Source organism: Poecile atricapillus, chromosome 2 (assembly GCF_030490865.1).
Source record: "Poecile atricapillus isolate bPoeAtr1 chromosome 2, bPoeAtr1.hap1, whole genome shotgun sequence".
NCBI classification, from domain to species: Eukaryota; Metazoa; Chordata; class Aves; order Passeriformes; family Paridae; genus Poecile; species Poecile atricapillus.
This window is the reverse complement of record NC_081250.1, coordinates 100,984,946-100,997,868: the sequence shown is the minus strand read 5'-3', so window position 1 is coordinate 100,997,868 and position 12,923 is coordinate 100,984,946. Positions and strand designations below refer to the sequence as shown.

Below are 12,923 nucleotides of genomic sequence, written 5' to 3'. Positions count from 1 at the left end.
TTTTAGTTTGGCAGTCCTTGATACCTACCTTTCCTGCCTGTGTCACCTCCCTAAGTCTGCTGGCAGCGCTCCTAATGCAGGCCAGGATGCTGTTGAGCTTCTTTGCCTGGCTTGTGGTCAACTTCCTGTCTACCAGGACCCTCAATTCCTTTTCTGCCAAGCTGCTTTCCAGCTGGTTGGCCCAGGGCCTGTACAGGGGCCTGGGGTTATTCCTCCTTAGGTGCTGGTCTTGGCATTTCCCTTTGAACTTCTCAGCCTATCTTTCTGTCCTGTTGAGGTCCTTCTGAATGACAGCTGACTCTTCTGGCATATCAGCCACACCTCTCAGTTTCGTATGATGATGGAACTTGCTGAAGGTGCACTCTGCCTGATCATCACATCATTAATGAAATTGTTGAACAGTACTGGTCCCTGTCTTGATCCCCAGGATACTCTACCAGTGAGTGACTGGCCTCCTGATGGACTTGGTGCTGCTGATCTGCCCTTTGAGCCTGGCAATTCAGCTTGTTTTCAGTCTAGTCATGGTGTACATGCTCCATGCTTCGTCTGTCTTTTAATGAGGTTTTTGTGAAGTCATGCACACATATCTACAGGAGGACAGGTGTTTTCAATTCTGAGTCTGTCCATCTGAGAGAGACAGAAGGAAATTGGACTCTGGACATAACTGTCTACCTACTTCACACCCTTTGCTAAGAATAGCCAATGTGAAAACTAAAGAAGAAATCAGACTTGATTGATAGAAAAAGCTGTAGGAATAGCTGTGTCCTCTCTGAAGAGATTTAGTGCAGATGATTTAATGTAGATGATTGAAAGTTAACTGGGAAGTTATTGTACATTTGGTCATGGTAACTTCTCTGCTGTTTGTCCCTGATAGGATTTTACTCCCAGTTCTTTCAACTGCACTAAATAAAGGATTTTCGGATTTTTAAAGTTTCACAGGAACCTAAGGCTTCCTAGCAGGCAGTACTTATTTAATCTAGAAAAGCCTTTGTGAAGTAGACTTAAAAAATCAGGAAAATGAGACTAATGTCTATTGCAGTGTTCTTTCTAGATAGGTGCTTAAAAATGTGTCAATGAAGAATGTTAATATATTGCCATATCCTGAATTGCAAACAAGAAACAAAACATTAAACAGAAATTTTCTTACTGTGGTGCTTAACTCATTCTGTTTTATTGTAGGATGGAATTCATAAAGGCAAGTCTGAAGATAGCTTGTCTAATCATTCGGACTCTGTCTTGAGTATCAGTACAATTGCAAATGCTATTGCTAATGCTTCCTCCAGTGCTGAACCTTCCCAGCTAGCTGCTATGATGATGGCACTCTCCAATAAAAGTAAAAGAGCACGTGTCCTTCCTGGAGTTGTTAAAGAGGCTGAACTCTCTGCTAACGAGATATTATCCAGCAATGAGGAAAACAGTGCATTTGATATGGAAAAATACCTCAAAAAAACAGATGAGAACAGATGTGAAAGTGAATACGAGAGTGTTGTGAAACATGAAGCATCTGTCCAGAACCTTACATCTGATACCTTTTTACTGGGTAAAGATAAACATAAGGATGCTCTTGCAGAAGACTTGATGAATAATCATAGCAAACAGCAAGGAATAGAGAAGCGATTGCTTGATTATCTTAATGAAGAGAGTGACAGTCAGAATTTTTCTAGTCTGTCTGGTATTCCCCACCATGGAGATGTAATTGCAGATAATGTTCAATATTCAGAAAAGTTGTCAGATTTGGTAAATAATAAACATTTACAATCAATGGATGCTGATATTAGATCAGAGACACTTAATGGTAGTGAAGCCCACACATGTGGAATTCTCTCAGCAGCAAAAATGGAAGTGGCGCAGAGAAATCTGCTTGCTTACCAGAACAGCAATCTCACTAATACATGTAGTATAGGGGAAGATAGAGAAACAGTAGATCAAGCAGCAAATGCTGTTCCTGAACCATGTAATGATTTGGTGAAGGCAAGTGCAGGAAATATTCCATCCTTCAGCAACTTAAAACCTGCCAAGCAAGCTAGTAAATATGTCTCAGTAAGTGCTACAACAGCCAAGCCTGTGCAGAAATCGAAGGAAGATGAGAGGAAGCAAAATATAGAGAAGAGAAGCAAGGATGCCACTACTCCTCATGGTGGGAATGCGAAACATGTAACTTTCGAGAATCTCTCCCCAGCTTTCCAGAGTAGTACTGGTAAGTGAACCTATATCAATGCAATTAGTTGTTGAAAAGGCTTTTCTTGAAGTAAACTTGTTTCCTGTCCATGAATAAATATGGTGCTTAAATTTTGTTTATTTGGCAGAGCGTAAACCCATTGTACCTGAATGTGACTTAACTCTGGAGAGTGAGCAGTGTAGCTTCAGACCTTCAACTTCGCCTCTGATTCACTCTTCTCCTAGTGAGACTTCTGGAACAGCGTTTTCAGGGTAAGTTTCTTGGTGTAGGTTATAAGAATTAGTGCTTCTTGAGGATTGTTGAGGGATCCTGTGTTAGTTTGAATGTTGACTATGATCTAGATTTATAGGAGATTTTTATTAGGCTAAGACTTCATTATGCACTAAGATGGACATTCTATAGACCAATGAAAATGTGTTTTTTAAACTCAGAAGTATTTAGCTCCATTTGGTTCACTGGTTTGTATCATTACTTGCTGTGGGAGAGGGTGGGTAGAAGTAGTTGTATTGCTTTTGACTATTTTGTATTTTGATACATACTCGTGTCCAAGGTTTAAAGTTTCCTTAGCAACTGAAAGAACGATGTTTCTTAAATCAGCTCCCATAACAGTAAGTGTCTTAAGATTACAACTAAGTTAATTCTGTAGTCTTAAACACAAACGTGGCTAGTAGCTAATGGTTGTGTGCAGTCTCATAAGAAGATGAGGCAACTGATTTCCCTGACTTAGCTTTTAAGTTCATTATTTAGTATTTAACTACAGTTTGTGTTTGTATGTGTTATTAGAATTACATGCTGTCCGGCATTTCTCAGAAATTATTATGTGCAGGAGTAGATGTATTTTTGCAGGCATGTTATATAACTGTTAGGATTTCCAGTTAAAATTGTCAGTGACTTTAACCGTTGTCATGTTAGCTTTTCTTGTTGAGCAAAGTGCTGAGACATCCTGTGTTTTCAGGTATTTGAAATGAAGAGAATCTCAGCAGTGAATAGGAAGCTAATGTGTAATGCCTGAGAGGTTAAATGATGTCATTATACTTTTTAATTTAGTTAGATACAAGTATATTGATTCACCTCTTTTAATAAGTTGTGTTGTTTCTGCAGCCTTAGCATCTGAGTTCAGTTGTGGAACTCTGATGCTTTACCTATATGGATTTATAAGGAATGAAAATGTGTTTTATGTACACCAAAGCCAGAACTTGTAAAGGTTGAGAGCTGATTTCTCATTTCTACTGACTGCATTTAACAGAACAGCTAATTAAGTTGACTTTTAGAATAGTACAGCTAATATGTAACATTTTCTGAGGGCAGCATTAAAAAAATATATTTTAATATTGGCATGTTTTGAATCTTTTTCAGATCTGAAATGGATTTTGCTTGCCCATCACATTGTCAGGAATCTCCTTGCAAAGAAAATGTTCTACCTCAGTCTGTTTACTCAAGTCCAAGCATGAGCAGGTTAACCTATGTCTCTGCATCTGGCAGTACCCATAAGAACTCAGCAGTGATACGTAATCCAGGGACATACTGGGTAAGAAAGACAAAACAGCACTTCCCCTTTGCCCCTAAACCAAAATTTGTAAGTCAAAGTAATTCTAAATTAGAAAAGCCTTAAGGATTTTCAAACAGTAGGATATGCTGTGCATAGGGAAAAGGTATTCTTCTTTCCAGAAGTTTTTTTTTCTTCTGAGTCCTTCAGAAATTTGAGTTTTGGTGTCAGCTGTGCCAAACGCACACAGTCTAATAAATGCAAACATAGTAAAACAATCAAAGAACTAAGAACTTTTGAAAAAGTTTGAGTTGGTGTATTTTTTATTTTCATTTTTTTCCATAATTTCTCATTAAGTCATTCTATTTTTGGAATGTGGAGTAGTATTTTGCAGGATCTATATTGCTTTCATCAAACCTGAGGCTCCCTTGTTCAGCTTCAGCTGTTAAGAGAATACTTTCCCTGGTTTGTTTTTTTTCCTGGTGAAATGTTTATAAATACATAATGTAGTTTGTACTACTTTTTTCAGGACTGAAACTATATTTTTTTTACCTCTGACAGTCATTCTGACTTTTTTTATGGGTTTAGAAAAGAAATGTACACTGAGGGTGGAATTTGTGTTCAGACTTGCAGTCTTATGCTGATTAAAATAATTGGCAATCTTTTATCTGAATTTATGCTTTCCTTGGAATCTGGAATCTATGTTATGTCTTCCCCCCTTCCAAAGTATGTGTAATTGCGGATGGAACGTTGAAAAACAGACAGATAAACCTGAAGAACCTTTCTGACTTACATGCATGTCTGTGTAAATATGAGTGCTCATTCCAGCTATACCATACCTGTCAAAATGGCAGGTCTCTGGACTGGAATGATTTCTATGTGAGCGCACAAAGAAAATGTTTGTATCAATGCATTTTCATGCATCTCAAATCCTTTTTGGTTAGTGATTTGGTTCAGGGTCATTCAGTTTTGTTTTGTTTTTTTGAAATCTGGCTAGTATGTCTGATGTGTTATCAATGCTGTTTTGAACACCAGTCTAAAAACACAGCACCACAGAGACTGCTGTGAAGAAAATCGCCTCCATGTCAGCCAGACCCAGTAGAATGTGTCTTTAGGATGGCAGACAGGTTGAAGCTGCAGGTTTTGTTTTTCAAGGTGAAGAATCACAAAAGTAAAACTTCCGACAACTCAAGCTTGATTATTTATATTGGATGGCAATACCAGTAATGATTCGACAGGAAAGTTTCCTGAACAGGCAGCACTAGAATTAGGTGTGTCTTATGTACCCTATTGCTTTTTTAAAATACGGCATGTTATATTTGTTTACTAGGATGAAAATGCTGGTGAACTGAGCACAACAATAATTCAGGCCAGCCCAATTCCTCCACAGGAGCATACAAAAGAAAATCTAGAAGACCACTCATGTCAAAAAAATAGAAAGGAAGCAGTACTTAGTATGGACCAGAAACAAGAAGAAAATGAACTTGCTGGTCTTCAAAGAAAACCTCATAATGTACTGGACCAAGAACTGGCCAAAGACGGTTTTCTGAAGAATGAAAAGCAGCTTCCATTTATTCATTCAAATGTACCAGCAAGTCATGAAGGGCTAGACCATGTTAAATCAGCTTTGCCAAGTAAACTCTGCACCTTTCAGCCACTTTCTGTCAATGTTGATGCACAAGAAGCGTGTCAGGATCAATCAAACAAAGCACAGAGACAAGGATTACCATCTCTGAATATATTACCTGTTTATCCTGGATTAAACACCTGTTTGCCATGCAATCAAAACTCATCAGGTGAACAGTGTGTTCATACATCAACTGTTAAATCCCATGTCACTACCTCTGAGAGTCAAGCAATTTCTTCTTCTGTCCCCGCCTTGCTTACAGGGCATTCATTTGCAGCAACTGCATTTGCACAACAGCATTTGGGAACTATACAACCTACAGGAAATGCAGTTCCATCTCAGTGTCCTGGCTGCAGCTCTGCAGGTTTTGGCTTTTCAGCTGGGCTTCCTTGTTCTGGGATTCCAGCAGGACATGTTGAGAATCCACTTACATTAGGAATTCCTTTAGGTCCAAATACTGGTCCTGGCTTTTTGGGTGCAACTTCACTTTATAATCCACACTGCACTTCATGGAATAATAATATCTTAAATATAAAACCATGTACTGGACAACCTTTTGGAGCTGGCAGAAGTGGGTGGGAGTTGTCAAAGTCACCTGGTAGTGGTAAGTGTGTTTTTTAAAGCATATTTGAAATACAGCTGTGGACAGGAATGGTGATAGTGATGTTGCTTATGTTATAGTAAATAAAATTAAGATGATACGACATGTAACTGCAATTATTGTTTATGCAAACCCTATTACTAGTTTTCCTTGTTCAATGTTGTTCTCTGAATTCAGTGTCTATTCTTACAGTTCCTCTAATGGTCTTAAAAAACATTTCTCATAATTTAGAAGAATTCCAGCGTTCTTCAATATTAAGTAGTTTTGTGTTTATGTGAAGGATCTAGAGCTACCTTTCATAGGAGGAAGAGAAATCCTAACTGCAGTTCAGACTAGGCAAGACAAGTCATGCTCTTGAAATTCCATTGTATTTTGTCTGGAAAATAGAGGGCATTTCTATTTCCAGCCTAATTTGGTATTAGCAGTCAGTGAAGGCCAAAGCTCTTAAGAAGTTTGAACGCCATGGAGGGTTGAAGCTGTTTGCTGGTTATGAAGGGAAAGACAAACTGCCAAATGTCTTTTGGCCTTTCTGCTATTACTCAGTATCTACACTTAATGCTAAACCTAACTATTGCAAATTACTACTTAATTTTAAAAACTTACTTTAACCTACAATCATGTTAGTTATTTTTTGCTATACCTTTTTTTTCTGGCTAATTCTTTCTGCCTAAATGACAACCTAGTAGGGTTGAAGATTTGAATCTGTGACAGTTTAGAGCTTGTTTACTGATTGTTCCAAATCATCGATCTTGTTAGTGCATTTTGAAATAGTGAAATACTCTTTAACTATTTTTATACTACGAAGATTTTGTAATAGTAATGTTCAAATTTTCTCAGTTGGGCTAGTGCTGATTAAATTGTGACCACTGAGTGTTTTATATCAGGTGTATATATACACACTTTGTGGGTCTGTATGGAATGTGCTATTTCCATAAGTATTTATTTTTGTGACAGTAGAATTTCAAGATGCGAATTAGAAATGATTGAAATTTCAAATTTCATGCCTGTGGAAAATATTCTTATGAGAACTGTTAAGAGTCAAACCTTTCCTTGCCATAATGAAGCATTTGTCAGATGAGATCATAAACTTGGTGGCAGCCTGAGTGCCGATTTGCTTCTGAGTACCTGTAACTAACAGGAGTGTATTTTCTTCCAAAGGACATATAAAAGTACCAGAGGAACTGAAGTTCTCTAATGCCTGTTGTGTGGGAATTGCATCACAGACAGTTCTTAGCATTTATAATCCAACTGACCGGTGGTTGCAGGTTAACATTGGAATACTCAGTGTTTCAATTAATGGGGAAAAGGTAGGAGATTTTTTTTTTTTCCATAAAGCTAAATAATACTGTAATCTTACCAGATATCATATGTAAAATTAAGGCCCTCTTTATGGATTTGTAATTTTTTCCCTGTTTTATAGTTAATATGCACAAAAGCAATGCTACTTCCTTTAGCCAGGCCACTTGACAAATTTGTGAGATAAATGCCACACGAGGTGATTGATCTGTAGAATTGTATTGTGTGCATGAAGTGTGGAAGGTTAGAGTTTATGGGTTATTCATTCCCACTTGTGTGTATGCAAGAAGTGTTAGCCCTAGGCCAGAAAACATCCATGCTGAGGAATGTTACTGCTAAAACATTTCTGGCAGTTTGCTCCTCTTTTTCTTGAAATCAGGAGATCTTGAGTGATGGAGAATGAAAAATCCTTGGAGTAGGCTTCAAACTAGATGGATTGTTCTGTGTGTTGTAGGTAGCTTGTAGGCCATAAATTGGCTGTGTTGCGCTTCAATTTTGTCAAATTCTATATACTTCTGTTATCATAGTAATAGTTCTAGAAGTAAAATATATTGAGGACTTTGGAAATGAGTTAGAGCCAAGGTCCATCAGAATAATTTAATTTCTCTCATTGATGAATACACTTAGTGGAGAAGAATATAACAGCAGAACAAGTATACATAAGATATTCGGAGCTTCTGGCAGTTTGATACCTGGTGTTATATGTTATTTCTGTTCTTATTAGTTTTAGGTAGAGTGCTCTTTAGCTAATCTGTTGAAACTGCAGTGTTGTCCACAGTTCAGTCATAGATTGTATAAAGTATCGCTTTTTTTTTTTATTTTTTTTTTTTTAATTTTTATTTTATTTTTTTAAATACAGTTCTTGCCATTTTTATTTGGTCCATATTACTGAGGAATAGCAGACAATGATTTGCTTTAAGTATTGTAGCTTCTAAGTCTTAGAAATCCTCATCACATCCCTCAGGTATATTCTTCCAGCAGATGTAGTATGTGTCTTTACAGGAGTATGATTTCTGGTTTTGATCTTGTTTTCTCAGAATGCTTCTTTTTTAAAGAACATCAAGCCACAATTATTTGTGTTCATGTATAATATTTATATATGTGTATATATATGTGTGTGTGTGTGTGTGTGTGTATATGAGAATAAGGATTTGTTGCATAATTTTCTAATTGGCTTTATAGGGCTTTTATGCAGCTTCTGTAACAGCGATTCTGTTGTATCAAGAGGTGATTTTTAACATAAACTTCCTTTACAGTTGTTTCCATGAATAAATATATGCAATTGTTTGCACAGTGTGATTAGAACTAATTTTTTTTCAGTCAACTCTGAGATATGCTGCTGTTCTTTCTCAAAAATCAGGGTTTTACTTATTAATTTTCCCAGTGTCAGTCTTTCACTAGATGGCAGAAAGAAGCCTCAGCAGTTTTCAGACTGACTTCTCTGTTTAAATTAAAAGACCTTCAGTAGAGCAGGATGCAAATGTGCCATGGAATGGGCCATGGATATGAAGATGCATTAAGTGGAGGAAGAATATATATATATAACATCTGTGTTAAGCAGTGGTGCTAGACAAATGTGGTATTTGGAAAGGAAATGTCTTCTGGTAAAAGGCCTGTTTGAAAATTACAGGTTTTTTGTTTTTCAGATGGATCCTATGAAATATCAATGTCTGGTTTTCAAGAACAAAGCCATTGTAGGACCATTTTCTACCAATGACCTGAAAATACTTTTCTTACCTTCCCATTCGGGGATCTTCCAGTGTATCCTCAATGTTTCATCTTGGCCAGTTTCTGCAGATGCTGAGACAATCGTTCAGTCAGAAGCCTTGGCAAGCAGGGTAGTTCTGACAGCAGTTGCTGAAAATCCTAATTTAGAAGTAAGTTGCTGCTTATTGTGGGCCTTTCATTGTTGCAATCGTATGAATAATTTAATGACACTGGAAAATAATGGGGTTGCAAGGGCTGTTCCTCAAAGAAACCTAGAATTTCATATGTTTTGAGTGGGAATATAAGAAGATTTTTGAGAAGCTTATTGCTCTCTGGGAAGTTCCAGTTGTGGAAAAGCAACTTGCTGGAAATGAAGGGTTCTGTGTGGAAAGAATAAATTAAAATGCATTACCTTTTCATTGTTAAAAGACTGGGCAAGATTTAAACATCTGATGCTTACTAGGTATCTGCTCTGTTGCATTGGACATTTAATGTAACAGAAAGCATTTATTTCCAATTGTAAGGATTTCTTTATTTTTTTACATCAGGTAGGCTTTGTCTTGGTTTCTTACTATCTCTAGCTTGTTTATAGAGAATATTTTCTTATTTTGGACAAATTAAAAATTAAAAGTAAAGTGCTCTTGCCTTGTGTTTTATCACGAAGAACAACCAGGTGGAAGACAGTGTGACATTAATAATTTAATCTGGCTTCATATAGATCTAGATTTAAGAGTATGGATAGGTAGAAAAAGGCTTGATTATATTTTTGGAGGTGCCTGAACAAATTATGTGGTAGTTTGTGACATGATGGATAAAAGCGAAAAGTAAAATTTCAGTCATCAGCCACAGCTAACATTTTTTTTTCATTTACGGTGGTCTTTTAACTTGCTTTGGGCTAATTATGTGTTTTGAAGTAATGAATGCACAGGATTGGATATAATTTTTAATGCTTCTTCCATAAATTTTTATTTATATTTAATACATAGTTTATTCCTTTACATGTAGTCCATTTTCTTCATTGTATATAGCTCAAACTTGTGTCATGTTCAAATAAAATTTAAACCTTGTGCTCAATCTCTGCATGTTGTTACATTCTTGAGATTGGAACAAGTACCAAATAAAAGCTGTATTTTACTACAGATCATGACACTTCAGTGTTTTTTAGCAAATTGATTTAATTTTTGGTTTCAGCAAAAATTAACTGCCCCTTAGTTATTTTCTTGACTTTTAACTTGCTGAAATGAGTTTTTAACTATCTAAAATGGACATATTTTACTTGCTAGCAATAATCAGGGTTTAAACTTACTTTTAATTTGAATTATCCAAAATAACTTGATTGTTTTCTGGATTTTGGTTGATAAACTGCACTAAGACTGGCTTAATTGATTGAGACAAAATGCATGCGAGACAGCCAATTGGCTGTAACCCCTTCTAATATTAAAGAAAACATGATTCTTAGACTCCTCCTACTCCTGGTGGAAAGTTTATATTATATGTGGATATAGGGTTAAGAGGATGGAATAGGTGAGTAGCATCCTTTCTTTCCTGGTACTTTTGAAGGGTAGTGTGTTTTGAAAGTTTTCCTTTCTTCTAAGTTCTGCTTTGTTTTAAAACCAGGTGGAAACAGGAAAAGGAGATTGCCTGGATTTTGGTGACTTGCCTTTTGGCAGTTGGAAGGCTCTTCCCCTAAAACTTATCAACAAAACCCATGCTTTTGTGCCAATTAGACTTATTATTAATGCAGTAAGTACAGTAAACTTCTGTATGTGAGAGTTAACATCTTTTGATACTGAATTTTAATACCCAAACACTTCATGTTGCATATCATTAAGAAATATATCTTGGAGACACTAGATGTAAGGTTCCCAAGAAGTCTTTTGTTAGTCAGGAAAGAAATAGTTTTTGTAGGGTGGTAATCTGACTCTGCTGTAATGGTATGAACAAAAATGCTTCTGGGATAGGTGTGTAGTGTTTTGTTTCATGTCTGTTGGTTACTTTTCATAGTTTAGCCATAGGATTCTGCCTCTGGTGCTTACTTTGACAGCACAGGGCAGCAGATAGGAAAAGGGTTGTGTTGCCTAAACCTTCCCTTTGAGAAGGTGAGGAAGCTGGAAGCTTCCCTCTTCTCTTTGAGAAGCTGAAGATGTATTCCACTATTCAAATGAAACAGCTGACTGTTGAAACAAGCAGCCAAGCTTGTTGATAGCAAGTTTAACATACTCCCTCTTCCTCCTTCTATCTGCTTTGTCTCTCACTAGATAATAGCCTGTCTAAGAGGCTGCAGTGTGGTCCTCTCTGCATCTCTGGCAAGGCAGTTTACATGCTTTTGGCTAGGCTGGGCTGACTGCTGATTTGTGCTGTGGGGTGAGCTGACCTTGGTTCCTTATACAGGGGAACAAGAAAAGACTGGCCTTATGTTAAGGTGGATCAGGTTGTCTTGGGGATTAGTGATGTTTCAACAGCCAAACTTCTTGAAGGCTTAATCTAACCAGACTCTGCTTGTCCCCTTTTGCTGCAAAAGGATTTCCTATTGTTTTTTGAGGATTTGCTGGACTATCATATACTTACCAAAACTACAGCCTAATTTTTTTCCAAACTACTTGGATCATTCAAAACTTGTCTTGCATTTCTCAGCTTTGTCATCATTGCTGTTAGTGACAAAAAGAGATTTAATACTTGTAATACTTTTTTTTTTTTTCTTTTTTTTACAGAATGCAGTAGCCTGGAGGTGCTTCACCTTTTCCAAGGAACCTGTTAATACTTCTAGTGAACAAATGGATGCAGTTTCTCAGACAGCAGCTCCATCAGTTGTAAATCATGTGATACATGCAAGCTATGATGGACAAGTGAGTAGTTTGTAATTGGCCTATTCTTCTTTTTACTTGCTGTCTGAAATGATGGTGTTGAATATTTGAGTTCACAGTAATGATTTTTGGGCAGTGAACCTTTTTGCATGTTTAGGTTTTTTTCATGTTTTGTTTGCTTGTTTTCTCCTCTCAATAATTTTCTCCCTTCCATAAGATGAGTCAACCAATTTCTTTTTCAGGATCCTGAAGCTTTAACAGTTTGGGTTCTGTTCCGTGCACCTAAGAAACAAATTTCTTGTTCAGGTAAAGTAACTTGATTTTCATTTCAGCTGAAACAGATTTTGCTTTTAATATATATATGTGTTAGAATTACAGGAGCAGGCTGCAAACTTGAAACCATGTTTGGTATGTGTGTGCTAATATTTCAGGTATCATACTAATTTTTAGTAACTGTAGGAGGCAGAATACCTCTATGTCTTAATCCTTTATATGTATTACCGGGGACATTTTTACTATATATGAAGCTGTACAAAGTTTGCACTGCAAGATGCCTGGAATTTTTCTGAACTCCTTTAACTGAGGGAATTAAACCATCAGTTAAGAAAACATTGCATTAATTGCAAAATAATTAATTAATTGCAAAAAAATTGCAAAAAAAACCTCTGAATTGTTCTGGCTTTCTGAATAGGAAATAGTACATATATCAAATAGTTTGGCTGGTGTGGTAGGATGGTTTTTTTTTTGAATTAGTGACAATTTCAGTCACATTTGACAAAAAGGTACAACTCTTAAATAAGATCCTGTGAGACCTTATTTAAAAGAGTAAAAAAGTGTCGCGTGAGTAATGGGAGAGCTTCTGTTATTATGAGCACGTGAATATGTTAAGATTGAAGAGTAGCTGAAGTGAGACATGCATCCATAGGAATGGCCTTTGCTGTTGGCAGACTTGCTTGCTTCTGCTACTCATGAAATTGTTCCTAGATTCCTTGGGTCCAGCAGAGGAGGTCCTGGCAAGAGTGGATGTAGAAGTGGACAGTCCAGGACCTAGCACTGTGATTAGAAGTATTTCTCTCAGAGCAAGAGCTGGAACAGCAAGGATACATACTCCAAAGGACTTACAGGTTTGTGTACATTTACAAACTGTATTTCAAGAACAGTTTGCCTCTCCTAGCCTCCTACTTTTGTAATGTTTGGTTTTATTATGTATGTGTGTATACAAA

General features: G+C 36.8%; 1 protein-coding gene across 2 annotated transcripts in view; it reads left to right on the top strand.

Moving 5' to 3' along the window:
- CEP192 (centrosomal protein 192) overlaps nt 1-12,923 on the top strand; it is a 58,004-nt gene that overhangs the window by 14,891 nt on the left and 30,190 nt on the right. For both annotated transcript variants that reach the window (XM_058833380.1, XM_058833379.1), the window contains exons 15-24: nt 1,180-2,197; nt 2,307-2,430; nt 3,536-3,707; nt 4,996-5,896; nt 7,052-7,200; nt 8,836-9,066; nt 10,514-10,639; nt 11,608-11,742; nt 11,943-12,006; nt 12,685-12,824. In XM_058833380.1, coding sequence (XP_058689363.1) covers nt 1,180-2,197; nt 2,307-2,430; nt 3,536-3,707; nt 4,996-5,896; nt 7,052-7,200; nt 8,836-9,066; nt 10,514-10,639; nt 11,608-11,742; nt 11,943-12,006; nt 12,685-12,824 — 3,060 coding nt within the window. The remainder of the gene's footprint in view (nt 1-1,179; nt 2,198-2,306; nt 2,431-3,535; nt 3,708-4,995; nt 5,897-7,051; nt 7,201-8,835; nt 9,067-10,513; nt 10,640-11,607; nt 11,743-11,942; nt 12,007-12,684; nt 12,825-12,923) is intronic.